General features: G+C 39.5%; 8 protein-coding genes and 1 long non-coding RNA gene across 12 annotated transcripts in view; all 9 read right to left on the bottom strand.

The window, feature by feature from the left end:
* LOC104826066 overlaps window positions 1-1,099 on the bottom strand; it is a 6,395-nt gene extending 5,296 nt beyond the window's left edge. The window contains exon 1 of one of the 2 annotated variants that reach the window (XM_019204112.1): window positions 237-1,099. In XM_019204112.1, the coding sequence (XP_019059657.1) occupies window positions 237-796 (560 nt within the window). In that variant the 5' untranslated portion in view covers window positions 797-1,099. The remainder of the gene's footprint in view (window positions 1-236) is intronic. The other variant, XM_010558579.2, reaches the window with a different exon arrangement.
* Window positions 1,100-1,231: 132 nt separating this feature from the next.
* On the bottom strand, window positions 1,232-3,231 carry LOC104826065 (stem-specific protein TSJT1-like). The gene is made up of 4 exons (XM_010558578.2): window positions 2,967-3,231; window positions 2,138-2,378; window positions 1,683-1,803; window positions 1,232-1,557 (listed from the first exon to the last, which is right to left on the bottom strand). The coding sequence occupies exons 1-4, from the start codon at window positions 3,179-3,181 to the stop codon at window positions 1,367-1,369; spliced, it is 768 nt and encodes a 255-aa protein (XP_010556880.1). The 5' UTR covers window positions 3,182-3,231; the 3' UTR covers window positions 1,232-1,366.
* Window positions 3,232-3,430: 199 nt separating this feature from the next.
* Window positions 3,431-8,720, bottom strand: LOC104826064 (dymeclin). 2 transcript variants are annotated; one of them, XM_010558577.2, is made up of 19 exons: window positions 8,537-8,720; window positions 7,896-8,135; window positions 7,727-7,790; window positions 7,510-7,639; window positions 7,271-7,412; window positions 6,883-7,131; window positions 6,702-6,786; window positions 6,528-6,630; window positions 6,246-6,374; window positions 6,050-6,163; window positions 5,766-5,884; window positions 5,578-5,665; window positions 5,389-5,481; window positions 5,209-5,298; window positions 4,915-5,043; window positions 4,721-4,812; window positions 4,543-4,600; window positions 4,074-4,158; window positions 3,431-3,643 (listed from the first exon to the last, which is right to left on the bottom strand). In XM_010558577.2, the coding sequence occupies exons 1-18, from the start codon at window positions 8,718-8,720 to the stop codon at window positions 4,075-4,077; spliced, it is 2,193 nt and encodes a 730-aa protein (XP_010556879.1). In that variant the 3' UTR covers window positions 3,431-3,643; window position 4,074. The 2 variants fall into 2 exon arrangements, with proteins under 2 accessions (XP_010556879.1, XP_010556878.1); XM_010558576.2 differs by lacking the exon at window positions 3,431-3,643 and adding an exon at window positions 3,771-3,892.
* An 880-nt stretch (window positions 8,721-9,600) lies between these two features.
* LOC104826063 (heat stress transcription factor A-6b) lies at window positions 9,601-11,721 on the bottom strand. 2 transcript variants are annotated; one of them, XM_010558574.2, is made up of 4 exons: window positions 11,588-11,721; window positions 11,216-11,455; window positions 10,623-11,057; window positions 9,602-10,160 (listed from the first exon to the last, which is right to left on the bottom strand). In XM_010558574.2, the coding sequence occupies exons 2-4, from the start codon at window positions 11,447-11,449 to the stop codon at window positions 9,927-9,929; spliced, it is 903 nt and encodes a 300-aa protein (XP_010556876.1). In that variant the 5' UTR covers window positions 11,450-11,455; window positions 11,588-11,721; the 3' UTR covers window positions 9,602-9,926. The 2 variants fall into 2 exon arrangements, with proteins under 2 accessions (XP_010556877.1, XP_010556876.1); XM_010558575.1 differs by having other exon boundaries at window positions 9,601-10,160; window positions 11,216-11,721.
* On the bottom strand, window positions 10,170-10,617 carry LOC104826062. Its single transcript, XR_773685.1, has 3 exons — window positions 10,469-10,617; window positions 10,300-10,363; window positions 10,170-10,212 (listed from the first exon to the last, which is right to left on the bottom strand). It is a non-coding gene; the product is annotated as an uncharacterized LOC104826062 (long non-coding RNA).
* A 1,530-nt stretch (window positions 11,722-13,251) lies between the features above and the next one.
* Window positions 13,252-15,237, bottom strand: LOC104826060 (1,2-dihydroxy-3-keto-5-methylthiopentene dioxygenase 4). The gene is made up of 5 exons (XM_010558572.1): window positions 15,167-15,237; window positions 14,747-14,834; window positions 14,410-14,504; window positions 13,716-13,955; window positions 13,252-13,578 (listed from the first exon to the last, which is right to left on the bottom strand). Exons 1-5 carry the CDS (start codon window positions 15,176-15,178, stop codon window positions 13,450-13,452), a joined length of 564 nt encoding a protein of 187 aa, XP_010556874.1. The 5' UTR covers window positions 15,179-15,237; the 3' UTR covers window positions 13,252-13,449.
* A 428-nt stretch (window positions 15,238-15,665) lies between these two features.
* LOC104826061 (VAN3-binding protein) lies at window positions 15,666-19,500 on the bottom strand. The gene is made up of 8 exons (XM_010558573.2): window positions 19,183-19,500; window positions 18,990-19,082; window positions 18,074-18,337; window positions 17,154-17,313; window positions 16,768-16,974; window positions 16,622-16,671; window positions 16,460-16,517; window positions 15,666-16,176 (listed from the first exon to the last, which is right to left on the bottom strand). Exons 1-8 carry the CDS (start codon window positions 19,486-19,488, stop codon window positions 15,968-15,970), a joined length of 1,347 nt encoding a protein of 448 aa, XP_010556875.1. The 5' UTR covers window positions 19,489-19,500; the 3' UTR covers window positions 15,666-15,967.
* Window positions 19,501-21,345: 1,845 nt separating this feature from the next.
* Window positions 21,346-24,280, bottom strand: LOC104826059 (hsp70-Hsp90 organizing protein 1). The gene is made up of 8 exons (XM_010558571.1): window positions 23,958-24,280; window positions 22,933-23,026; window positions 22,799-22,849; window positions 22,530-22,703; window positions 22,187-22,366; window positions 21,948-22,067; window positions 21,697-21,830; window positions 21,346-21,556 (listed from the first exon to the last, which is right to left on the bottom strand). The coding sequence occupies exons 1-8, from the start codon at window positions 24,134-24,136 to the stop codon at window positions 21,478-21,480; spliced, it is 1,011 nt and encodes a 336-aa protein (XP_010556873.1). The 5' UTR covers window positions 24,137-24,280; the 3' UTR covers window positions 21,346-21,477.
* Window positions 24,281-24,475: 195 nt separating this feature from the next.
* The window catches only part of LOC104826058, a 4,813-nt gene continuing 2,135 nt past the window's right edge, over window positions 24,476-27,153 (bottom strand). Inside the window, exons 5-7 of the mRNA XM_010558570.1 lie at window positions 25,752-27,153; window positions 25,491-25,644; window positions 24,476-25,409 (exon numbers count right to left, since the gene is read on the bottom strand). Of these exons, the coding sequence (XP_010556872.1) occupies window positions 24,703-25,409; window positions 25,491-25,644; window positions 25,752-27,153 (2,263 nt within the window). The 3' untranslated portion in view covers window positions 24,476-24,702. The remainder of the gene's footprint in view (window positions 25,410-25,490; window positions 25,645-25,751) is intronic.

Here is a 27,153-nt window from a genome sequence, read left to right as displayed (position 1 = left end):
CGGAATGCCAAAATACACTGCACTAAGCAGAAATCCGATATGCCAGACAATAGATTTTCTAACTTACGTCCTCCTGAAAAGTCTACCGAGTTTCGACACCGAAAAGCCATCCTCTGTTCCTCCATTAGAACACTCCTCTCCTTAACCGATAGCTATTTCTTTGTATTACACAACAAAATAAGCTGATAAATTAACTGCATAAACTGAAACAGAAGCTATAAAAAACACGTCTTTACCTAATCGAGAAGTGACAGACAGAGAGCCTGGTCAAGAACTTGAGCCCAGAAATCTCACTCAAAATGGTCAAAGCCGAAGATTGTCTTGGAACCTTAGTGAGCTCCAGCTCCTTCAAACCCTTCAGCTTGTCCAAGGACAGACCGTTGCCAAAACCCGGAGACGATATCTTCACCTGAAGATACTCTAAATCCACCAAATTACCCAACTCGGACGGAAAGAGATCAATCTCGTTGCCGAAAAACTTCAACTTCCTCAATCTCCCAAGCCCTCCAATTGATTTAGGAATCAAACTGAAAACATTCCTATAAAAGTACAAACCCTTCACGGAATCCTCCGAATTCTCCAGCAGAGGAAACTCTAGCTTTTGACCAGAAACATCAATCACCGACTCATCCTCCGTATTCCTGACGCCACTTCCGATACCATCACCGGTACGGCAATTCTCGCTTCTATCCACGCCGGCTTCCTCGATCAAACATGAAGCTTCTTCGTTCTTCACCGGCTTTTTATCACTCCCAAAAACCTCAGAAGAAACCGCACAGGAATCGGAGACCTGCATTGGATCTCAACACCAACAAGGCGGAAAAAACCCGGGTAAATTCAACTAATTCCACCCCCAGAAGAGACGAATTCGAGGAAAACCGACCACGTAGCCAGAGGGGAAAAACGAGATCTGTAGGGAGAGAGAGAAAATTAAGTTGATTGAAGATGAAGAGAAGAACAGCTGCGAGGGGAGAGATTGAAGGAAGATGGCAGGAGCGACGGAGAAGGAGAGAGAGAGAATGCGCTCCTGCTTCAAACGGGAGAGAGAGAAACCCTAGAACCCCGAGGGACCGTAACGAGGGCACAACGTATCTACCGAATGAATAATTACTCTTCACGCGCTATTCCCCTTTTTTTTCTTTTTCGTGAGTTTTTTCCAACCTAAAGAACGTTCAAGGTATTACCCAAAAACCTTATATCCCCAAATTTATTTCTTTGGATTCCACACGAATTATACTAGTAAAAAAATTTATTGTCACATAATAGTGTATTTAACAACACGATTCAAAAGCATCCATCGACATCAAGACTTGGTACAAAAAGACATTAGATCATTAAAAATGTACAAATCCGCAATGGGTCTGGTTCAGATATGTCCGGACCAGTTGTGAGAGCTGTCTACTCTTGGCATTCCGACTCTGTCTTTCTTAGCCTCGGCGTCCACTTTGAACGTCGCCCCACACAACTCGCCTGAGCTGTCCACCCTTGGCACCGCCTTCAGCTCGTTCCTCGGGTGCTCGAAACTCGTCAATCCCCCCGAAGATGTGAAGTAGCAACCTATACATATACATATATACATACATACATATATATATATATTACACAGACAGACCTGACCCATCAACAAAATACAAAGCACACGTTTTGATCTTCTTAGTAGATAGATATATAACGTTACTTACCTCTGGGGAAGGGAGCATGAGATTTGCCGCAGCCTTTCTTCACGATCTCGGAGTCATTGGAGAGAACAAGATGTCCTTCCCCGTCACTTCCCCAAAAGAATGGCACTCCCCCCTCCGCATCCTGCCCATCACATGTCACCGACAGCAATTTTATAAAAATCAAAACTTTGGAATTGAGATTTGATGTTTCTTGTTCTCCAGTGGTTGCTTTCTGTGTAAGTGTACATAAAGTAGACATTCTCATCCATAGAGTTTTCTTTATATCCACAACCTACTATACACCAAAACATAATCCTAAACAAATCATGCAACTCAACCGAGGCCAGGATCCATATTAGTCACCCTTAACTGCTTATATTCAAACAAGACAAACACGGTGTTTTGTGGGCAGGATGGCAAATCTAGAAAAGAGGGTAAATGAGTTGTTAAAGGGCAAGAACAGTTGTGAAACTCACAGCAGCGAGGAAAACGGTCTTGTTGGAGGCATCGAAGAGAATGAAAGAGAACTTCCCCTGGAAATCTCGGACAACCTTGTCAGCAGGATAAGGGCCACGGTCACGTAGAGATCTGTAGGCTTCAATCACAATGGTTGCCTCGTTTGCTGCTTTCCCCAACCCGTATTGTTGCTTCAGAAACGCAACGTTCTCAACGTGGCCTTGGAAGAGGCAGAAAATGTCGTCCACCACCGCAAATAATCTGTGACATTCCCACAAAAATTCATTTCCATTCCCATAATCTTTTACAAAATAAACAATGTACCAGAGATCTATCCATCAACTCTCATACAAAAAGAAGAGATAAAGGTGTAAATCATTTAATTAACTTTGATATCCTTGTTATAATTTCTGCGGATATTTTCACCGTAAACTTTCCAAACACAGTTGAAATGAGAGTTTACTTTTCAACTTGGAAGGTAATTTACACACGAATAGTCATCACCGTCATAAACCCCATCACCATCACCATCACAAGAAAAAAGACCAAGACTTGGTCAAGAAAAAGAAAAAGAAAAATCGGAATCCTTTACAGATCAAGGAACGAACAATCGGATCAACGAAGCAGTAGTATGTCTCGAAACTCAAAACTAGCAAGATCATCATCATCATCATCAATATCTGTATTAACATATATTCTCCTAAATTTCAAATCAAAATCCCAATAGGGAACAGAAAGCAGCAAGAAGCAACCGAGGCGATATCAAGAAGAGAACAATCAGATCAAGCGAAGAAACAGATCCCCAGATCAAACGCAAAGATACAGTGGATGAGAAACTTGATTGTATACCTCGGAAGAAGCGGATTCTGCTTAGCGAGCGAGTAAGCAAACAGACCAGAGGATCCGAGATTAGCGGTGACGGAATTCGGATGAACTGAGTCAAAGTGACTCGCCAGGAACCCGTCTTTCAACGCGCACATCGACTCAGTCGAGTGCTGAGTCGAGTGCGGGCTCTGCAGTTCCTCGGGGCATTTCGCAACCGTCTTCTTGAACACAGCAAGCATTTTTCTTATCCGAGAGAGAAGGAAAGCGTGTGTTTGGACAGAGAGAAAATCTGCAACGGAAAACGGGAGAAAATAGCGAGAAAGTTATATAGGAATCTAGGAGAGAGAAGCTGTAATTTTGTGTTCCTATTTTACCCTCACTTGGTGGACACGCGTCGCAAGATTAAAGGGGTCTCGCAACTACAGATTTTTTGTTTCGTCTTCCTTCCGTACCCAGACACTACGAATATTATAATTACATATGGCGGATCCAAAAATATTAATATTTATTTCGGCTAATTTATTAACAATTGGAGATTCATCTTGTAATAAAAATATCACGTAACATCAGGAACTGGTTCTTGTTTCTATAATTGAAGTAAAGATGCGAATTTCATTAGGGGGCAGAATCGTCTTTCGAGAGGATAAGATCTTTTATCCAGGCACGAAAATGACGTGGCGAGAACGCGCCACTTGGCATATCTGATGAATAGCAAATAAATAAAAAAATTAATAAACTGAGGAAGAAGGGCACATGTGATGAAGTCAACGAAACGATCGTTGACTCACGCTTTTCGACGGACTCTGTCAAAAACCCGCAAAGCTGAAAAGCTGGTAAGTCTATAGTCTATACGCAGGCAGGGCAGGAGGATAGTAAGTTCGTAACACAAATTCATTATTACACGACAGCATCTGCCATTTGCTAATGAAATCTACATCGGAGATTGATTCCTATTAGGACACCAAAACCAAAAAAAGAAAAGAATGAGACGAATTACGCACTTTTTGTAAGATCTTATTCAATCTTCCTAAACTTATATACACACACGCACATGACAAATACTGCTCGACAATGAAGAAAAAAAAACAGTGTGGAAGAAATATGGAGATAAAGAGATTGAATCGAGCTCACACTATGGATCGAAGACTATTCTCCGCGAGCTCGAGTCTTGTTCCTTCTCATGCCCCTCGGATTCGCCATTGTTGTCGATCTGTTTCTGCGAAAAAAATCAGAGTTTCTATCGATCAAAACCGTGATCGGAACACACGATGTAAAAGCATAAGGGTGCAAAATAATCGTTTCCATGCTTATAGGTAGGTCGATGTCTGCTTACTAGAACGTGTTAATTCCTTTCTGAGAACATCTCATCTATGGAAATCATGAGCTCTCTCTCTACAAATGCAAATAGGGGCTTAAGGGACCAATGATTTATCTGATGTTGATGCCACCAGATGCAATATTCACCAGACCGTTTTGAATAGGCATGATTATAAGCAGGCCAGATTATAAAAAAATCTTATTGTACACTTCAAATATTATCTATAATCCACAGACAGAAACTCAGTGTAATTATTAATATTTGGGTGAGAAAAAAACTTACTTCAGCTTGATGTTCAACTGGGAATAAGCTAATGGTGCCAGGGTTGAAACTGAATCCGCTGCAGCAAGAGGAACGAAATGAGGTGAAGGAGGAAAAGAGCATGGCATTGTTAGTCAACATACGCAATATAGTGTTACGACGAAAAAGAAAAGAAAGGGATGTCGTGTAAAATCGTTACCATCGGGAAAAAGCTAGCCGCCAAACGTACGGGATGAAGAATTCCTCAGGATGGCTCTCTTGTTCATATGAGAAGTGTAGTTGAGTAAACATCTGTTGTCATCGTGTTAAAAGAGAGACACATATTAAGAGCCTGAAGAACTTTAGTGAAAGAAAAAATGATTAGACTATTTCTCAGTAATTATATGGGCCTACCTTCATGCCTTCGCCTCGCCAAGAACGACAATTGTTAATGATGAATTGAAGAACTTTCTGCACTGACCATTCCCTGTCGGATGATTCCAATCTTTGGGCATCCATGCGGCTGTTGAAGAAGTCTAAGACCTAGAAAGGAAACTAGATTATGATCGGTTGGTTTAAGTCATTGAGTGGAGAAAAAACAACGTAGCGAATGGATCTGATTAGCGTTTTCCATATTGAGAAGCTCTGTTCTTTCTGAAAGGCAGAAAGATTAAATGATTAGGTTTGTGGAATTGTGACAGAGCGTACTGTGTATATATTTTCAACCAGCTCATGGAAATGGGGATGATTCTTGAATGGCTGGAACACTTCTTGCCGATGCATGACTGCATAGACAACCTGGAGAAACCAAATCTAGCCTTAGTAGAGCAGGAAACCAAAATAACCAAATTAAAAAGAAAATGATGCGAAGAACATGATAAGTGATACCTCAGGATTTCTCGGTAGGGCATATGTCAAAATTGCATTCAACGTTTCTAGAACAATTCTCAAGAAATCAGTGTAGATCTGCAATTCTGCTGCCTGAAATCCATAAAATACAAGACTTTAGACGATGCACAAATAAAGAGCCAACGGTGTTCCTATGTTATTCTGACTGAATGTACAACTATGTCCTACCAAATCCTCGGAAACCCCATCCTGTCCAGCTGAGCTCCCTCTGTTGCTCTGCAGCTTATCATCAATCAAATCTGATAATTTATTATACCTGAATCCAAAATTAATGTTCAAAATAAAATCACAATAGGGAACACACGCCAGATAAAAAAAAGGCAGGAATATTCAAGTCACTTAAAAACGATGCATACTTCCGAGAAAGCATGTAGAAAAGGCTGACCAGCCTCTGTGAGGCGTATGCACTTAAGTGATGGGCATGTGGTGCCATGTTAGCCAGAGTCGCGAGGCAAGTAGTATGCAGATACACATCCTGTTGCAGCCCAATAAACAAAGTGTTATGTTTTCATTTTAGTATATAAACTCAAGTCCTATTCTCCCAGAGGGATCCCTTAATAGTTGTCCACAACCACCAAAGCAATGAAGAGCATATCAGGAACAAAACTGCTTCAACAAAGATATGAATCTAAAGCCATACCCGCAGCTTAGATAGGTTGTACTGCACTGTTCTTATGAGAATGATAACCATTAAGGAACCCAGAGATATCTGATGGAGGAGATGCTCCTTGTACCAGGGAATGCTCGGCAGAATCTATCCAAATTGGCAACATAGTAAGAAAGATTGCAATTGAGTGAAACATTTTGAACTCTAAAATTGGAAACAAAATACTTACGATCTTGTGGATGCTTGCATTGAAAGATGAATCCTGACTAAGCATCAGAAGTACTATCAGCATCATGTATATTTGATTCGCTGATGTTCTCCTTGAAGTATTATACAATGCTTCCAAAATGGGCATCAACTATCCATCAAAAGGAGAAAAAGAAGTCATGAATCATCAACAAGGCAACACATGGGGTTTATCTCAACTAGAGTCAAAACAAATTGAGGGACATAAGATGATAAGGGCACAACAGTGATATCAACACATGAAATATAGAGCGGCAATTCATACCACTGTATCCATATCAGTCCGCACCAGAACATACTCCAAAAAGTCAGAGTTCCCTTGCAGAATTGAGTAGAGGAGCAAGACAGCGCTCTCATCAGCCAAACACCTGCATGGCCTGACTCCTTTATGGAATTTCTAGTAGGGATCTCATTGAACTATTGATGAAACCAAACTTACGTGCCAAGAGTGTCATATAGAGAAGCAAATGGTATTCGCACAAGTGGGCCCGTGTGAGCATTTCCCTCAACATCTGTGCGGTCAACTGCAAAAAGGGAAATAGTTTAGATGCCAGAATAACTTTGGTACCCTTGAGGGGAAAAAAAGAAAAAGTAAATTAACAAACAACAGATCATCTCACATTCAATGTCTCTAGCATTTGCTAGAGCCTTGCTATAGGGATTGTCCGAGAAGAAGGCATGCGCTTTTGAAACTGAGTCTGAATTTGCACTGTCATCGCTTTTATCTGTTGTAGACTCATCCGTCGTTATACACTTGTGATAGTTAATGAGGATTAGCAAAACATGAAGGCCACCCTCTACAAGTGGGTTTTTTGATCCCTCGCCACTAGAATTGACAAGATAATTCAAAGGCAATAACACAAACGTCGCTGCATACACAATAGAAAAGGGCTTGATTAGTACGGTAAGGAAACACATTGTAACCCCAAAGTAAAAACCAAAGGCACAAAGGTCAACATGCACACGAAAGCATAATAATATTACGCATAAAAAAATGAAACACCGTACCAGCTGCAGAACCAACTCTTTCCAAAACACCCGGAGGATCTCCATCTGAATATAAATTGGATTTTGCATTTGGAGGAATACGAGGTCGGAGGATATAATTCAGTAGCAGTCTCTTGACCACCAGACAAACCAGAGACTTTTCCTGCATATTATACAACCAAACTAAGGCCATGGAAACTGATAGGTAAAACAATGATAACCACGGAAAAAAGGAGGGAAATGACAATTTTGACTTGTACCTGAGCCATTGCAGCATCAATAAAAGGGTTCACATCTCTTGGTCCAGGCAAAGGCCCAGAAAGAAGCTGTGTTGACATTGCTACAAGCATGAAGTTCAACAGTTCCTGATGTAGAAGATAGGAGTTGGGACTTGCCAAATAAATGATGAAAATCAGGAGAATGAAATATCTAAAAACTAGATAAAAAGGAAAAAGATATATAATATTCATGTCATACCTAACATCTGTTGATCCTATGAAGCTCAACACGCCGTGCATGACAAAGTTCTCAATGTTCTGATCTGCACTTAAACACTAAGTAAGCCAATAGAAGCCTGACGAAATTATGCTCAGAACCTAAACTCCAATTGTTAGAAGTTGATAAAATATACTTGGCTAAGTCATACCCATCACAAAACCCTGTGGAACTGGTTCACTTTCATCCAGAGAAAGATGCAACTCCTCTAGGCTTTCGCTTTTGCAGCTCTCAATCAAATGCTTCAAGAAAACCGACGAAATGTACGTAGCATTAACAGCTTTCTTATAAACAGATGACTGCACACCAGAAGGCGTGAGAAGCTCGTGCAAACACCATGACAGATGGATCAATAATTTTGCCAGATGCCTAGTATAGCCATTGTTTTGTGCTGCAGAAAGCCGGAAAGAAAAAGATTTGGAAAAGATTATCAGACTCAAACTATATCCCTATCATTCATATAATTCAATCGGTTGCTATGAGACATCAACATCTTCTCTCACTCAACTACAATTACTCGTACACCCAACCTACTGAAACCGACAGCTAATTCCTTGCCAATCCTAACCATATCCATTGATCTAAAATCTAATCTCGCACTAATATGCTTCAACGACCAGTCATCAAGAAATGGTACAAGAAAATCGGAACCAAAGTATCAAACCGACAGCGTAAATTTGTTGACTACAGACAATAATATTCATCGAATGTACACCCAAATCCACATAAATTTGCAACAAATTGGACACAGGAACACGAAAATAAAACACATTGTACACAAAAATCACTGACCGAAAAGCTCACAGGCTTGATGAACGCGATCACTGGGCCACCGGGAACTCAACGGTAACTCGAGGAGCTTGTTCCAGAAATCAGACGCCAGCGGAAACGATTTCTCACCGACGAAAGTAGCAATGAGATACTCCGTCGGAGCATCTCCGCCGTCGTTCCGCGGCGTCGAAGGCGCGCCTCCCATGTCGAGGATCTCGCAGTCGGCTTCTCCGGTGTCCTCACCGAGTCAACTAGGATCCACGAGCGAGACAAGCGATCTCGTACTGCAACTCGGTCCTGATAAGGATCAACAGCATTACGAACCGCGAAAGGAGAAATGCAGAGCCCTTGTTGTTCCTCCTGGATCTAAATCTGAGATAACACAAATTGAAAATTCAAAGTGAAAACGAAATGCTTAGAAACGAAGGGTTTAGAGAGAGAAAGAGAGATGACGCGTTTTTTTTTCCTTTTTGATAATGTTTATATTTAGTTTTGAACCTTTTTTTTTTCTGTTTTTACGTAATTTATTAAACCCGAAAATACGACAAAATAATATCCCATAAACTATATTATATATATTTCCTACTTCGTAAATTAGAGAAAACTACATGCTTATTCCTACGTGCTACCAAATCAACGCGCACCAAACATTATTGATTGCTTTTGTTTGTGTTAGTAACAAAAAATGTGTACATAAATATAAATATATGAACAGTATCCATAGATATACACATTTATGTGGATATATAAAAAAATATGATATATAGAGCAAAATATATAAAATATAATTTAATTACGTAATAATACTGAAAAATGCTATATATACCATTTTCAGAGTAATTCAGTACCAGTTTTGTTTATCTACTGTTATCTTTCTTTTAATGGAATCTATATTTTTTCAAGTGTATTTTTTAAGAAGAAAAGCTTTATATGATATTATTACACACACAGAAACAGAATGGCATTTACAGTAAAATTAATTAATTAATATGATATTAATTACTTCGTGGAGAAACAAAAGATAATGGGTTTGGGAGTTATTAACCACTGATGAGTTGTTGATTCCTGCCTACCGTACCGCCTTCATCCCGTCGGTGACTTCAGCTCATTAATTGTATGTTCATAAGCCCAAACCCAGGCCCAATATCAAACTTAATGTATATTTGGGCTTTTAGTTCGGCCCAAATTTATTCATCCATTCTTCTCATGATGCAAAATGAATAAAAACACACAAAAAAAACTGAAACAGTAAATTTATAGACTCTTACGAGAATCTATGTGGCCGGTTAACTATTGTTAAATCCGGTTTAATCGATTTGGTTTATCATTGGACCGGTTTGTTATTCTATTTGAATTTCTTCTTTGTTTTCTTATAACCGGCAAACATGATTTTGAATATCAGAAAATTATCCTAAACCAAACTGTACACCTCTTCTTTCTGGATCTCATCACTCAACAACAAATCGTCCCAAAGCCCATCTATATGATCCATCTCCATTCCAAGTTCCTGCCTTTGATCTTCCATCATTGCATCTCCCTCGAACTGGCTGCACAATCCAAACTCGGCAATGTCGCCATACTCCTCAGGCTCAACCTTAACGAACGTGGCTATGGCATCGCCTTCTTCATCGGCTACATTGTTCAGCTCTTTTCCCATGAAGTTCAACAGTTCCTGATGTAGAAGATAGGAGTTGGGACTTGCCAAATAAATGATGAAAATCAGGAGAATGAAATATCTAAAAACTAGATAAAAAGGAAAAAGATATATAATATTCATGTCATACCTAACATCTGTTGATCCTATGAAGCTCAACACGCCGTGCATGACAAAGTTCTCAATGTTCTGATCTGCACTTAAACACTAAGTAAGCCAATAGAAGCCTGACGAAATTATGCTCAGAACCTAAACTCCAATTGTTAGAAGTTGATAAAATATACTTGGCTAAGTCATACCCATCACAAAACCCTGTGGAACTGGTTCACTTTCATCCAGAGAAAGATGCAACTCCTCTAGGCTTTCGCTTTTGCAGCTCTCAATCAAATGCTTCAAGAAAACCGACGAAATGTACGTAGCATTAACAGCTTTCTTATAAACAGATGACTGCACATCTTTCCCTTGCCCTTGATCTATACGCCGTCTTCTCTTCTTGTCGATCTCTCCCTCGCGAATCATAAGGTTTTGTAGGAAACCAGGGCTCTTCATCGCTCTCGCCAGGAAGTTTATCATCCTCTGTTGTTTCATCTCTGTCTTTTTAAGCTTCTCTTCCATCAACTCAACACTGGTTTTGATGTTCTGTTGCTGTTGTCTCAGTTTCACCAGTTCCACGAACAGAACCCTTTTGTCTCTCCTCAGACGATCGATTTCTCCGTCGAGACCGAATCTTCCGACTTCGATATTGTTGTTCGAATCCAGAGATTGGAATTGGGTGTGAGGTTGAGACGATGCCTTTCTTCTCCTGATGTTTTTGAGGAGGTGCCTTTGTCCTCTTAGAAACCCTTCATTTGCAAACTCCCATCTGTCTGGATCAACCTTCCTAAATCCCTGCACCAACAAGCGAACCCATCGTCCGAAACTCGTAAAGTTTTAAACTTTATGGAAGAATCTGAAGAACCCAACAGAAATCATCGGACTTTGAGTCCGAACAAACAGATGTATACACTAAATTCACACACATGGACCGAAGAAGAAGGATGGCTCACATAGGTATTGAGTTGTCGAACAAAGCTAGAGAAATTGCTGTGCTTGAAGTATCGGGGAAGAAGAGTTAAGGCAAAAGTCTCGGGATCCCAGACGATGAAGCTGTTGTTGCCTCTGCTCCATGACACGATCTGGTCCGTGCTCGAATCTTCGACTATGTTGTAAGTCTTTGTCAGGAAAGGTGGTGGTCCTGTTTCATGGATACCCTCCATTGGAGCCGGAAGGTTATCTCCCATTGAAGCCTATCAAGAAGAAAACTCAAGTAAAATATGAGGAATCTGATAATTTTTGACAAATGTGCAAACCTGGGTTTTCACAGTAAAAAAAGAAGAAGAAAAGAACAAAAGCTGAAGATCATGGACAAACGAAATTACAGATGGATTCTTTCAAAGTTTCCAAATGTGGAAACTTTAGGGATCAAAGTTCACATGAAGAACAACACCATAGAGAGAGAGAGATGAGACGTGAGAGAAGATTAGTTTATAATAATTTATAAATAGCAACATGCTTTCTTTCCTCTTTTTCTTTTTTTAAATAACTTTTTTGAGTTTGTTTAATTAATTTAATTTGATTTACTATGGTTTTGGCCAATGAGAAAAAGGCTAATTCCTATATCGGGAAATGAGGTAATTTTTGGCATGTTTTTTATTGGAAGGATTGTATGTATTTTTTGTTTATGATTATCCTTTTTTACTAGAAAAATCAAAATATTATTTTATCTTCAAAAACAGGGTTTGAAAATTCCCTCTTCTATCGCCTCTCTGAATAAATCAATTTTCTACAAATATGGATGAGTACAAAAAATAATCATTTTGAGCCTATTTATTTTTTTTGCCGCTTTAAACTTGTCATATAAAAAAAAAGTAGAAAAGATTTAAATATAGCCATCTTATGAAATAAACGAATGGAGTACTGATCGGATCTCTAAAAAAATCATTTGAATAATAAATCTAATATTTATTTTAACACAAGATTGGTATACCTGCTCATTTATCAAGACAAAGAGGAGCTTATAACATGCCTTAAACGCCCAATCATATTAAATACGAGAAATCGTTTTTCTTTGCGACAAATATATTATCCAAATCTTTTATTTCGGCCTTTTCCTTTTGAGTCTCTTTTCTCCATTTTCGCTCTGTCAGAACAATAGCCATCAACGTGGACATTTTTTTTTTAATCAAATAACTAAATAATAATATTATTTTAACTCACATTTCATGCAATAATAATAATATGTTATTGGACCTAAATTCAAATACAATGTAATAACAGTTTGGTTTTAATTACTCAAATTTAAATCTTATTTTCTTCCAAAAAAATTCTTAATGTCCATATTCTGCCGACGCGTGGCATGACACTGTCACGAAATGTTTCGCCAGACAAAGAAGCGATGTCGATGGATATTAATATTATTATTTTTATTGAAACTCCACACCGAGTCGACACATGTAGGTGTACCATCGCGATACGTTCCCTAACTTTTGGTGCCGATTGTTATATTCTAAACTATTAATTTAATATATTACTATTGTTTTCGCTCGAAATAACAACCGTCAGTGTTGGAGAAACAAAAATAATTATTATAATGATAATAATAATGATAGGTGTCGGTGGGCCCATGGACGGATGAAGGATCTATGTAGAAGAAGAAGCCCATAAGCATCTGCCCATTATGCCCTCGGTCGACACCGTGAAAGGTTTTCGTGGAGTCACGCCAAGAATTTAATTTATATCCCCAAAAAATTTAAAAAAATATATTTTTTTTGTTTTAACAATTTTATAATTACTATTTGTAGCATACAGCTTCGTAATCAATTTTGACTATCATTTACGCAATTTTTACATTGTTTTAGGGTAAATTTGTTAAGAGCTTTCCAATTATTGAAGGAAAGTAAATTTTGACTAATCTACTTTGATGCAAATTACCGATTTACCCTAATTATCTCAGTAATGTAAATCACCCCCTCTATATGCTAATCTTAGCACCTTCCATTCTAAATGAGGAAAAAAAATGTACCAAACCATAGATAGACAAAAATTACCAAACAAAACCGGTTTCAAAACTATTCCAAAAATTCGGATATTTAAATTATTCGGATCACATCCACAGATAATATATGACATGACCAAGACCGTATGGTATGGCTGCAGTATTTTCCTCATGTTATCCATATCGCATCCATTGCATAATTGTTGGAGTTCAACTAAAAGACAACACACAGTAGAACCAAGAGGTCTAGTGAGTTTCGATAGGTGTTCCAAACTTGTTGGTGAAGCTCTTCTTGTACTCCTTCCTTGCTGGGTGTTCTTCCTGAGGCCGGTTATATGCTGTCCAGACCGGCTCTCCTATGAACAGCCTCATCAGCTGCAAACCCATCCAACCGTCAATTCCTTAACCAAATCAAACCAGAAATAACCGAACTAAACCGAACAAATTAAACTACAACCCGCGATCCAATATTCTGATATAATAACACCCTTCTATCTGGGAATGAGTTTTACCTTGACGTAGTTGGTAGTGTCGAGTGTGAACCGGTGGTAGATTCCCGCTGGTAGAACGATGAGGTCACCCGGTTTGATCCAGATTCGGATCCATCGGTCATCCTTGTCTCGGACATCAAAGTATCCGCTCCCTGCCAGACAGTAACGGATCTCTTCATCCGCGTGTATGTGCTCCGTGTAGAAGTTCTTTAGCTTCTCTTCGTAGTTTGAGACTTTCTCTGGGAACAAGTCCAGCAAGTCCTGCATTAAACCGAAGAAATAAATCTTGTGTTATGATCTCAAGCTAACCAGGAAAAGATTGAATAGTAGGTTATATAGTAAACTGATGGGATGAGTTTTATACACGAATTTGCACACATTGGTATGAACATAGCATGAGCTGTTTCCATCTAAATTTGCACAAAAGATGATTGTTTTCAATTGTCTTCTTAGTCGCCTTCCCTATTGTCTCATCAGTTCCAACAACAACAATTCCCCAAAACAGACAAGCAGACAAGGGGCAATTCTTTTATATTGTACTCTTCGCCATCTTCCCCCTCCACTCACTCACCCATCCTAGCTACGACAGCTACTTCAAAGCAAACCCATGATTAAACGTCTACGAATTCTAGTTGATACGACAGCATAAAGGATCAAGGATTGTAATTTCTGACCATAACCTACAAGAGGCATGAGAATGAAGTAATCCACGCACCATGTAATTGTATCCCCTGTTTTCCCTAAGCTTCTGCAGTTCGGTATCATTCTCGTAGTTCTCAGGGTTCAACTTCCAGTACATCACTCCCAACTCTGCGGAATACAGCCTACCCATTACTTCATATCATCAAAAGAAATTGCAGAAACACAGATAAACAATAGAACTGATCACAACTTTCAGAAAGCATTGCTCAGAAGAACACATCAAAATTTCTCCTAAACCGGACCAGAGGGTACAATATCAAATATGTATGAAATATATAGATGATCACACATGGAAGCACGCCAAATTACAGCACCGTTCAAGAAAATTCAAGCAAGATATTAAAGGGGACCTGCCAAATGATCCAAAGGAACGAACTCTTTCGGGTTGCGGTGATGAGGAAGCCTCTGGTCCTCATTGCTATCATCCATGAACCATGCCTGCTTCAAGATTCGACATTACAAAAAATCATCACTATACCTCATTCAACCCCAAAAGCACAAACAAAATTCAAATCCATGAAACCCAAACATACGATTGAGAATTTAGCTTCAAATAAAGCACCACGATCTTTTCAATTCGGAGAAATCGAATATACCAAACATGACAAAAAAAAACCTAAATTGATCCCGAACAAAATCAAAGGCCAAACCCAGAATCAAGCTGACAAGTCCGATAAACCAACAAATAGTAGAAGATTTAGCAGAAATGTTCAAATTCAACCCAGAATCAGAAGGAACTTAGCTCCGTGTAAAGAAGAAAAGAAACTCACCTCGAGAGCCATTGCTGATACCGTGTTGCGACTTACTTCATCTGAAGGATTCAAGTTCAATATATAGCAGTTCGTCTCTCCCATCGATGAACGCCACGTGTACGGTTCGATATCTCGGCTGATTTGTTTTTGTTACTTTCCCTGGATTTTTTTTAAAAATATTTGTGGTTCTGTTTATTTAAACAAACCTTGTATTTGTGAAAGAATTTTTAAACCACAATATAAAAAGAGGGATAAAAGAGCCACAATACAAATTTATGTGAACAAGAAAAAACAGTAAATATATTTTATCTGAATATCTATGAAGTAAAGCCAAGTTTTTTTTTGTTAGGTTTAAGATATTTTATTTTTCTTTGTTTATTGATATGGGTTAGAAATTTCTATAAGATTTTTTAAATCCTAATTTTGTTATCATTATTGATATATATACACACACACACAGTCACACATCTCAGATGATATGAGTGAATTTTTAATTTTAATTTTGGAAAGATTAAAATTTACCAAATAACCCTCCGGTATCCATGGCACTAGTTGGGCTTCAAAGCCCAATTTCTTAGGCCCAATAGATCAGCCCAATTACAATGCGAAACCAAATCAGCCCCAAACTTACAAAATAAGGAAGATATATATAATTATATTTTCTCCCACAAAGATCTATTCTTGTTCAGAAAGGTCCACATTTCATGTATTACACTATTACACAATCACCCCATAAAAAGTGAAAATATCCGTTTTACCCCTCCTCTTCCCCCCAATTTTCCTTTCTGATTCACACAAAATCCACCGCCCTTTTTGCTCTCAACGTCCGCACCTTCTATCTGAAACAGAGGATATGAGCATGGAAACACCTTTTGTCCAAAGATCATATTCCCTTTGGCTTCGGCACTCGAACTCAATCACTCCTCTCTCCATTGTCTTTAGCCCGAAATACCTCAGATTCTCCCCGCCCCCCATCAACTCTCTGCCAGGCCATGCCGGAATATTCCTCACCACATCCACTACCACATCTGTGTATATGTACAACACTAGCCGAGTTATAGAAACTACTAAGAGCGATAACATCTAACAGAATTAACCGCCACTCGGGATATAATCATCGATGAAACATATGGACTCATCATATGAGTTCGTGACTTAGACTGCAAATTTAGACAAGGGTTCGGCAAAAGTTTGGATCTTTATTCAACTTTTTGTGCATAATTTTATCACAAAGTTTGTACCTTTTGACATTTGATTACTTGGGTTCACATTAACAAAGAGTAAGAGGGAAGCAACGTATCTATCACTCACTCTTTTTCTTCTTCGTGATGGTCCCGGCGACATGTTTGCTCTTCATCTTCAACATTACCTGCGCAGAAAAATACTATATATAAACATTAGAATACCAAACATTAAATTCCACTTTTATAACATTTATCTCATAACTTAAAAGAAACAAACTATTTCTTTGACCTGGTTTGTTCTGTTCACATATACCGAAACTATTTTCCAATGAAGATCGCCTGCAAATCATTTGAAAAAAAACCCATAACTCCAATACGACTGGAAATATATCGAATTCTCGACATAAAATCGAATCCATTTTCACAGAAATGAACCTTTGCGGGTGCGCTTGAGCAGTCCACAGCCTTTGGCGAGCAAATCTCTGTTGCACATGCCAAAGAGAGTATCATCAGGAATGAACTCGGCGCCATAACCAACGCACGAACCTCCCACTGCCGTTCCTTTATCCACTGGAATTACGGCCGCAATGTTCCATACATCCTTCAACGCCCTCGCCTTCAGTGTAGCTGCTCCCCTCAATGCTGCTTTTACAAAGAAAGCGTTACCTAGGGAAATTTTGGTATTAAAGGTATATAATTGCGATTCATGAAATTTGGGGTTTATTAGTAAATGTTTCTAATTCACGGACTTGATAATAAATTGATATAAATTTGAGACTTTGGGGGTATATGAGAGGACGTCGTATTGGTGTGGAGAGTACCTGTGGCCGCCGCGGCGGTCAACGTCATGATATCTCCGGCGGAGCGGACATTCACGGCGGAGCCAACGACGGCGGCCAACTGCTCCCTGTCGGCCCCAAGCGCCTCCGCCGCCTCCACGCACTGCGCCGCCACCAGCGTCGCGGCGGAGGCCACCGCCATGTCCCCTGCTTCAAGATTCGACATTACAAAAAATCATCACTATACCTCATTCAACCCCAAAAGCACAAACAAAATTCAAATCCATGAAACCCAAACATACGATTGAGAATTTAGCTTCAAATAAAGCACCACGATCTTTTCAATTCGGAGAAATCGAATATACCAAACATGACAAAAAAAAACCTAAATTGATCCCGAACAAAATCAAAGGCCAAACCCAGAATCAAGCTGACAAGTCCGATAAACCAACAAATAGTAGAAGATTTAGCAGAAATGTTCAAATTCAACCCAGAATCAGAAGGAACTTAGCTCCGTGTAAAGAAGAAAAGAAACTCACCTCGAGAGCCATTGCTGATACCGTGTTGCGACTTACTTCATCTGAAGGATTCAAGTTCAATATATAGCAGTTCGTCTCTCCCATCGATGAACGCCACGTGTACGGTTCGATATCTCGGCTGATTTGTTTTTGTTACTTTCCCTGGATTTTTTTTAAAAATATTTGTGGTTCTGTTTATTTAAACAAACCTTGTATTTGTGAAAGAATTTTTAAACCACAATATAAAAAGAGGGATAAAAGAGCCACAATACAAATTTATGTGAACAAGAAAAAACAGTAAATATATTTTATCTGAATATCTATGAAGTAAAGCCAAGTTTTTTTTTGTTAGGTTTAAGATATTTTATTTTTCTTTGTTTATTGATATGGGTTAGAAATTTCTATAAGATTTTTTAAATCCTAATGGGGGGAGCCCCCCGCCATGTCCGTCCTGGCCATTTCTCCGTCCTTTCCGGAACTCAACTGAGCTGCGGCCGCGGCGACGATCGCCGCTACGGCCGCCGCAACTCCGGCGACGGACACGGCGGCGTGGAGCTGGGCGTTATGGGCCCGCGCCTCCTCCCTTTTCTTCTCCCTCCGATCCTTCAGCCACCGTCCGACGGTCTTGGAGCCACTGCTGCCGGAGGCGGCGGCGGAGGGTGAGTGATGTAAATGGGCGTTGACGGATGGGTTAATGCGGTAGAAGTGCTGCATGGAAATCCCAGCGTACGTTTAGAAAGAAAAAAAAAAGAAGCACTAATCCAATCTTAAAATTAATGATTTTCAAAATAAAAACGAGAATTTCTTAATATGCTAAAGTAGTTTTTTTTCCCTCGAATATTTTTATAAAATATTTCGGGTAAAAAACAAAAAAATAATACGTTTTCTTACTGGATATCATTTCAACTTCCATCGTGTCATTAAAAAAAATGAAAATATATGAAATACCGAAAGTGGTGAGAAGTGTTTAAATTACTTTTTTACCTGAAGACGCAAATCCGACAACAAAGGAATGCTTTGGTCGAAGAGAAAGCCTGAGTTTAGTGTTCGCTATGTTTCTCCATGCCTAGCCTTTTTGTTATGTCAACGAGTTCAAAATTATTTGCATGATAGACCCACAACTTCAACTGATCTAACTATTTCAGCCCACAAACTCTTAATTTTATCCAATAACCCCCAAAGCCAAATGCCCATGAAAATGAAAGCGCTTTTTCAGCATCGTTTCCTAAAGATTTTTTCCTTGTGAATGAAGCAAGCAAGTGACAAGAACGGAGATGGTTCGGTTCGGTTTTGTATCCAGTTTAGCATTTATTTGGTTTAAAAACCGGTTAAGAGCTTCCGGTGTGAGAAGATAACAGACCTTGAAATCGGAGGGAGAGACCGGAGGGCTGTCTGAAAACGAATTGCAACTATGTGAAAGCCTCCCTGAAGTCCTCGGCGATGCAATCTCCGGCTGTCAATCAAAATATGAATACAAGAAATGGATTGTAAAGAAACAAGAAAATCTCAGAGAAAATTTCTTGAAGTATTTATGAGTAAAAAAGGATACTCACTGACTGAGACATGATACGTTCCATGACCACCTGAGAAGTCTCCGATGAAGCGAACGAGAAGGGGTTCCCAGAAACGACGCCGCTCTCTTCCCCACGCACCATCGTGACGTCATCCTCCGGCGCCGGCGTGACGTCATCCTCGCCACGGATATCGGCGACGCGCATCTGCGGCGACGCGACGGCTCTAGAGACTTCCAGAGCGGCGGCGCTCCACGTCCTCGATAGGAACTCCATGGGCTCCACTGGCGTCTCCGGTGGTCGGAAAAGCGCCTCCGGTTTCCACAATTCTCCGACGGTTTTGTCCATTGAGAGAGAGAGAGAGAGAGTGGGGGAGGTTATGTGAAGCTTTCGAGTATTTAAGGAGGGGGATGGGCGGATCGGCGGTTGAGGTACAGTTTTGGGTGCTTTAATCGTACGGTCCGTAGTATCTTCCACGTGGCATTATGTCATTGGTGATCACTAATTTCGATTTCACTAGCGTTCGTCTGGCGATTCTCGCGGTTTGCACGTAAAAAAAAATATACTAATTACGATTAAAGCCTTATATAATTGCTATTTCTTATGTTAGAATTAAAAAAAATAGTTATAATTAAGAATGGGAAGAGTTTTAATAATCAGAAAAGCATATATACATATATATATATATATAACCCAAATTTATTACATGATATTGATCATGCAAACAAGGTCAAATCATTTGTAGAAATGATGAATCGATCAGCATTATGCGATGTCTTTTTATTTTTGTCTTAAATGTTTTATTCTAATTTTTATAAACTGGACCAACCAACTTAAGAATGCTTTATTCTGGCCGGTTTTCAATTAGTTATGCCTGGCTTGCTTGGTTTTGGTTGGTGGGTCATGTTATTGATTTGTCAATATTATCGGTTATAAACATTAATTTGGTTTGTTATGTTTATTAATTATGTCTGTATGTTATGAATTTCCACAATCTATTTAAAGAATTGGAATTTTTCATATACAACAAAAAATATCATTTACTTACTTTTTTCCCCTTTAATTACAGAATGACACAACTATCTTCAAATCTTCACATTTTTTGAACTTATTCTGTTTTTCACTCCAAATTAAATGAAGAATCTGCAAATGATACCCTCATATTCAGAATCAATATACGTAATATAATTATTGCAAATTCTATCACTGTATTATCCATCGCTAATTCGCTTAGATGTGAAAACGAAAACATACTTTTAATGAATTGGAATATAAATGTCATGGATTTTTTTTTTGTTCGATTTTGTTCCCACTACTTTTTTTTTTTGTGTTGGGGGTTGGGTGAGTGAAGTGGGAGATCAATAATGTGCACGTGTAGGCGTGACTGGCTAACGTCATCATATGAAAACACAATCCAATGTTTATATATATACACACATACATATATATATATATATATGTGTGTGTGTGGGTCCATTCCAACAGTGTTTCTGTCTTCACACCACAACACAGCTTTCAGCCTTTTGTCCCTTTCACCTTTTGTTTTTTTTTTAAAACCCGTTCTTATTATTACTTTACTTCACAACAGAAATCTCACTTTATTTATCCAATGTATTCATATTCTGTAGTAATAATAAAAAAATATATATCGAGTTCGAAAATATAACTTCGGACATAAATACTAATAACGGGCCAATTTACATATCATTTGGGTTTCCATAAGTTTTTTTTATTTATAAAAAATGTGATTATTTAGCCCTTGGCCGAATATTGTCTAATTTTTTCTATTTTGTGCATTCTCTTCTGCATGGATTCCGACCAACTTCATTGTGAAATGCTCTTTCGCACCCCGAAGAATCTTATCATTGTTTTGATGTTTGAATAAATATAGGACAAAAAACATATAATTTGTTTTTAATCCAATACTACGAAAATAATGATCAAATATATTTATAAAATTAAATGTTTTGCAGCCGAAGGTTTATTCTATAATCCATCCATAAAGAATAAGATAATGCAACATAAACATATACCAGAATCTATTTACTTAATTAAATTAACATTTCACTTGTAAATTTTAATAAGTTTTTTTTTTCAATGAATAAGGCCTTTCTTTCTTTATTTTTTCCCCCTCTATAGCAATGTAAAATTAAACAATCAAATACATAAACACTTATGGTTAAACATATTATGAGTATTTTCGGGAACAAAACAAAATTAATTAAAATTTTTAGTTTCAATTCTTGCTCATATAATCTCAAGGGGTTTCCTTTTTTTTTTTTTTTTTAATAACCCAAAAAAAAAACAGCATTGTGGAAGGAGACGCTCGAATCGAAACTATGATGAGTTGTTGGGTGTCTCCTTGAAAATGCGAGGAAGAATCTCATGTGCACTCATCTCCAGCGTTTGAGGCTCCCTGAAACCAATCCATTCCGCATTGAAAACGTATATCTCCCAAGTTTTAGGCACGAAAAGTTTGCATCTTTACACATGAATACGTGTATATATACATATATATATATATATCAATGTATGTATGTATGTATGTATACATACCTGCACAAAGTTTGGCCCTTTTCCTTGGAGCTTGGGATGAACCAGAGTTTTCGAACAGAGGGAGACTCGAACTGAACGAAGAATCCATCATTCTGTCCGAGTTTCCATTTCCTTGAACCTTGGCCCTTCCACACCTGTTGTCACACACTCCACAAGAAAGACAACTTACACGAAAAATGGATTTTTTTTCTTTTTATAAGAAAACCCGAATCATTGGCAAAGAGAAAGAAGAAGAGAACACCTTCCTTTACCTGTGGGTAGGATATGATACTCTTTGGTGTTATCAAGCAAGCAGCTTTAGAGAATGACTCCTCTGCATATTGCCTGAGGAATGTAAAACAGCTGCTGTGTGTTTGTGGCGATTCAAAAGCCTGCGCAGTAATGATGAACAGTTAATCAGAAGACGAAAAACAGTCTCATTCTTTTCATAATTCTCTTTGTTCAATTGAATTCAACTCGGTTTCATTATCATATCTGTCTCTGTGTATACCTTGTCGATGTTCACTGCAGGAGCATACTTTTCGGTTTGCGTTTTCTCTTTGTCGAGAAGAAAGAAGACTCTCGGGTCGATTTTAGAAGTTTCATGCCATGATTTCACTGCCGTTTCCATTGTCTCGACGAGAAAAGAAAACATCTCTTCCCAACATGCTCCAGTTCCATACTTTTCAGACTGCGAGAGTTAATATGGAGAGGTTCAACAAGAGGATTGATTTTAAGGGGTAAGGACAAATAAAAATTGCATCCACTACTGTAAGAATGTATGCATCAAGAATGGTTCCACAAGGGTTTGATGTTAGTTTCCAGGTATCCACCGGGAGAATACAAAGACTCACCATTTCCGACTTCAAACCATCAAGATGCTTGGCCATGTCGATATTCGATCTCAAATTCTCAACTTCTAGAGCTCGTTGTTTATCCTTCTGCAACTGACCAAGCCTCTTGATCTTTCTAGAAACTTCTGCACTCTGTGGGTTACACTGCAGGGCCATCCGGAACGCCGCCAAGGCCTGTCCCCAAACATGACAACCAGATAGCACCGATTTCATGTTACGATTTCGGGGTTTAGGGAAATGAAGAAAGAACGAAACAATGAGAGGCTTACGTCTTCATATTTGTCCATGGCTTCAAGCACACAACCTCTTCTGAAATACCCCTAAAGACACACATCAGAAAGCCATGTTTCATATAAAGATCCTAATGATTTGGGAAAGAACAATGGGTTCGTTTTCTTTTTACCTTCTCCCATCGAGGGTTGAGTTTGATAGTCGTCTCGGCATCAGCTAGAGCTTTGCTAAGCTTAACTAACTGCAGAAAAGCTGCAGCTCGGTTACTGCATCACATTGTGAAAAAGTTATTACACTCAATTGACCTAACCTAGCAAAATCTTCTGCAAGCAACAACTAACAAGGGTAGCAGAATCCCAGCATTAGTTCTCAACATCATGACATATTTCCCTGAGTTACATACATCAGCAAAGTCCTCTACTACTGTAACGGTTTTACAGAGAGATTCTTAAAACGAAACGCTTAATTTGCTGAATTGAGCTGCCTTGTCTTTGCATTTGTTTAGTTGGAGTTACCAAATAAGCTTTTAGCACCCTTAACTCACATTTTACTTGGCTAAAGCTGGATGGATCACTCTAAATCCTGGCTTGTATATAAATTTTTTAGTGGTAGGAGTGTCTTTAGCTTGCTAGTTCAGAGGGAAATTTCACCAAAGACCAAGTATTTACCAAGGAAACTGTGGGGTGAAAGTAGATTGGACGCTGATTCCTCCTGCGGGACCAGTAGCGGTGAATCGGCGAGTGATGCTGGGTGCAGTCTCATTTCATGGTAATTCTCTTTTTTCAGTTTTGTGTTCCTACATGCTTACATGACTGGTTATTGCGAAACTAGAATATCGTGCCTTGAGATAATTTTTTAGGTCCTTCTGATTTTGGATTTTCTCCACATTACCCTCTTTCAAAGAGCGGGACCAACCGAATCTAGTTTCCGACAGGAAAACAAACCGATCGTTCAGAAGCTGAAAACTTGAAAAATGCATAGAAATTAGTGAAAGAAGGAGCTATCCACAATCGTATGCCAAGTGATGGGCAACCCATTGGTTCACAGATTGAATAGACAGGCGAGAAATGAATATGGTTTCCAGTAAGTGTATATGAGCTTGTTGTACACCGATTCGAGAGAAGTTCTGAGAAACACCTCAAGTCAGCATTTTGATGCAAACCCACCAAAACCCAGTCAGAAAAAAAAAGGAGGAACCTGTAAAGAGTAGGATTAGAAGGATCGAGTTTGATCGCCTGAGTGTAGAGAGCAGCGGCTTTGAGATAGTTCCCGGCTTTGAAGAGTTCATTGCCTTTGTCCTTTAGAGCCCTCTGCTCTTCTCCACCTGTAGGTCCCGTCTGCCCCGCCTTATCTGATTCCGCCACAGTTTCCGCCATTTCCGAGAGGACGATAGAGGAGAAGAATCGACGAGGGAATCGGTGATTTCGAGTTTCTTCTGCCTCTACTACTAGGGTTTGTGAAGGGAGAAAAGAGGAGACGAGTAATAAAGATGTGTTCTTCCGTCTTGAGTTTTCCTTGCAAAATGCCCAATTCTTCTTACAAAGGGAACAGCTCCTAGCTTTTATAAATTTTAGAATCTTCTTTTGATTTTCTTTCACATCGAAATTTGGTATCTTTAATTTTCACATTAACGTTGATAAATTACAAAACAATATAAATATATTTACAATTACGAAATTTAAGATTACAAAGCATCACATCTCCGAAACCAGCAGTTGGCTAAACCGATTTCAATTTTTAAATAGTAAAATTACACCCCGGAAAAAGAAAAAAAAAAAGAATGCCCAACAACACTTTGGGAGGAAATTACCAAAATATATTAAAATTTTAATTTTATACAAACAAAATATCACTCGTGATCACGAACCATAAAATTCGGTTAACAACACAGGCAATTAATATAAAAATATAATTAATGATAAGAGAGTACTGAATTCACTCTTCACGATCCTGTCGCCATTTGTGTCAAATCATTCACTGTCTCCTCCAAAAGCTCCTCAAGCAACTTCTCCTCAAACCCTTCCCCAACACCATCTACCTCCCTTCTCTTGTTCTCCGGCCACCCTCCCTCCTCCGCCGCTTCAGCCCGAGCCGCCCTATCCACCGCTAAACTGCTCAGGTCCCCGTCCCCATCCTCCTCATCCCCACAATTCACTTTCCTCCTCCCCGAAAACCATTCCTGCATCCAGATCCTCACACTGTCTCCCAATGCCGTTTCCTTTCCTCTACCGAACCCTGTTGTCGTTAGTTCCGAGAGCAAAAACGAGTTCACGAGGTCGAACACCAGTTTCCTGCTTGAGCTGAGTCGCTGCCGTTTCGCCTCGTTGACCGTCTCCGAGTCATCCGTCTTGGTGTACTTGTTTCTCAGTGATGGGTCTAACGGACTCTGCAATGAGTGCCATTTCGATAGATGATTTTCCGAGAGCGACTCATCGCCGTCGAGATTGGCGGTGGATAAGAGCGTATTGACTAGTAGGCGCCAGTCTTCTTCTACGTCTTCAGTGTCTTGTGATGAAACGAAGCGTTTAGACGAGTATCGGGTTGCCATTGTTGGTTCTGCCCGCGAGTCATCTCGTGAAAGGGTGCGAGAAAAAGACCCTATGGGAGGTGATTTGTTGATTATATTCGACTTCGAAGAAATCTCCGGCCCTGGTTGCCACGATCCTTGAATAGGTAAAGATTATGAATCCGATGAACTCGAGGCAAAAAAAGTTAAAGAGAGACACTAACCGGGCGAAGCGGGTTTGAACAAGATAGAGGATTCGGGCACGATTCTGTCAATGTCGTCGAAAGAAGTTCCTAGGACTGATATCGGACTTGGCTGGTCACCACGCTCACTTGCATTCCCATGCAAAGGTGGTGGCTTTGAAGTGGATACGTCTGCCTGTCGAAGGGAAAAAATGAAAAGGAACGTTGTTGAAAAAAACAATGATACAATGCAACAATGTTTTAAGAAGCAGCTGTATAAGGCCATGGAAAATCTACACTAACCTCCTGAGAATATATGCTTTGGCATTGTTCGAGGAAGCCATCATCGCCCGAAACAGATGCACGAGATTCGTCGTTAGCCCGAGAATATGGAGTCTCGGGATTTACTATTCGAGATTCATCGTTACAGTGAGACACGCTCGATTTCTCCTTGATGGATTTCTTGTTCCTGGAGAAAAAGAAATTCGAGACTTTCCCTTTCAGCGACCATTTTACGCTCTTCGACTTTGTCAGCTCCTCGGGAACTTTGGCCTTGCTGCCAACTTTAAGATCGAGACTCGACTTGTAGACTGTCAAAGATTCGGGAACTGATTTCGACCGTTCAAGGCCTTTAGGAGATCTGCTATCGCCTTCTACTCTAGCGAGATTACTTGCTAAGCACGATGTAGAAAATCTAGGACCTCGCTCACTACCATCAGTCCCTTCTTCAATTCTTCTCAAATCGTTCCTTAGATCCGAAAGAGCGAGCATCTCACCCAATGTACTAGAAGAGCTCTTCTCAATACCCTTTTGCTCCTGGAAATTCCCATTGGATGCCATCAACGCCCACCGTTCAGAAAGCCGCTTCTTGGCCTCTCTACAAACAGAGGAGTCCGGATAACACGAGGCTCTGCTGAAGGGGGAGGAAGAGTAAGGGCTATCATACCTATTGACATAATCCCATGAATGCCTAGAAACTGGTGACATGATCTCAGAGTCACTGAGATTCTCAACCAAGTAATCATTCTCGGATCTGTTAAAAGAGCTGTCGTCGCCGATATAGCCATTCGAGAAGACGGAGGATTGGACGGTTTCATCTCTATGTTCCATCAGATTTCTATGTATCTGCTTCGTCACTCTCCTTGCCACATTTCTCGCATCCCTCTCCTCAAATTCGTCCAGTTCGTCTCTATAGCCTTCACCATGTGCCCCCCCTCTTGGAGATGTCGGGCATGATGAAGCCAAAGCCCTTGCAAAATGGCCTTTACCCGGACTAGGTTTCAGAACGACTATCCGTGTTTTCCGTGCCGGGCATTCTTCAACCATCTGATTGAATAAAGGAAGGCCAAACTCAATGTTCTTGCTGCTCAATTTGGATGCATCGGCTGTTTTCTTAACTTGCCCATCTAACTTTTCAGTCACCTTCGAGGGCTTCAAAATAGTGATCCTCTTAGTCTCTGGAGTCGAGGGGACGGACTGAAAATCGTGAAGATGTTCAGAGAAGAAGTTATTTGACTCCTGCAGAAACTCAAGGAACAACTCTTTGTTGGAACTTAGAACTTCCATTGCATCTTGGAACTCTTTCGAGTGACGAAGTTTCTCATCCGTTACCAGACGTTTTGCTTCTATGAACTTTTCACGGATCACATCCATCTTCTTCTTGCTTAGATTTTCGCTATAACTTTCATTATCTGCCACACTCTTT

Source organism: Tarenaya hassleriana, unplaced genomic scaffold, assembly GCF_000463585.1.
Source record: "Tarenaya hassleriana unplaced genomic scaffold, ASM46358v1 Cleome5, whole genome shotgun sequence".
NCBI classification, from domain to species: Eukaryota; Viridiplantae; Streptophyta; class Magnoliopsida; order Brassicales; family Cleomaceae; genus Tarenaya; species Tarenaya hassleriana.
This window is presented reverse-complemented; position numbering and strand designations above follow the sequence as displayed.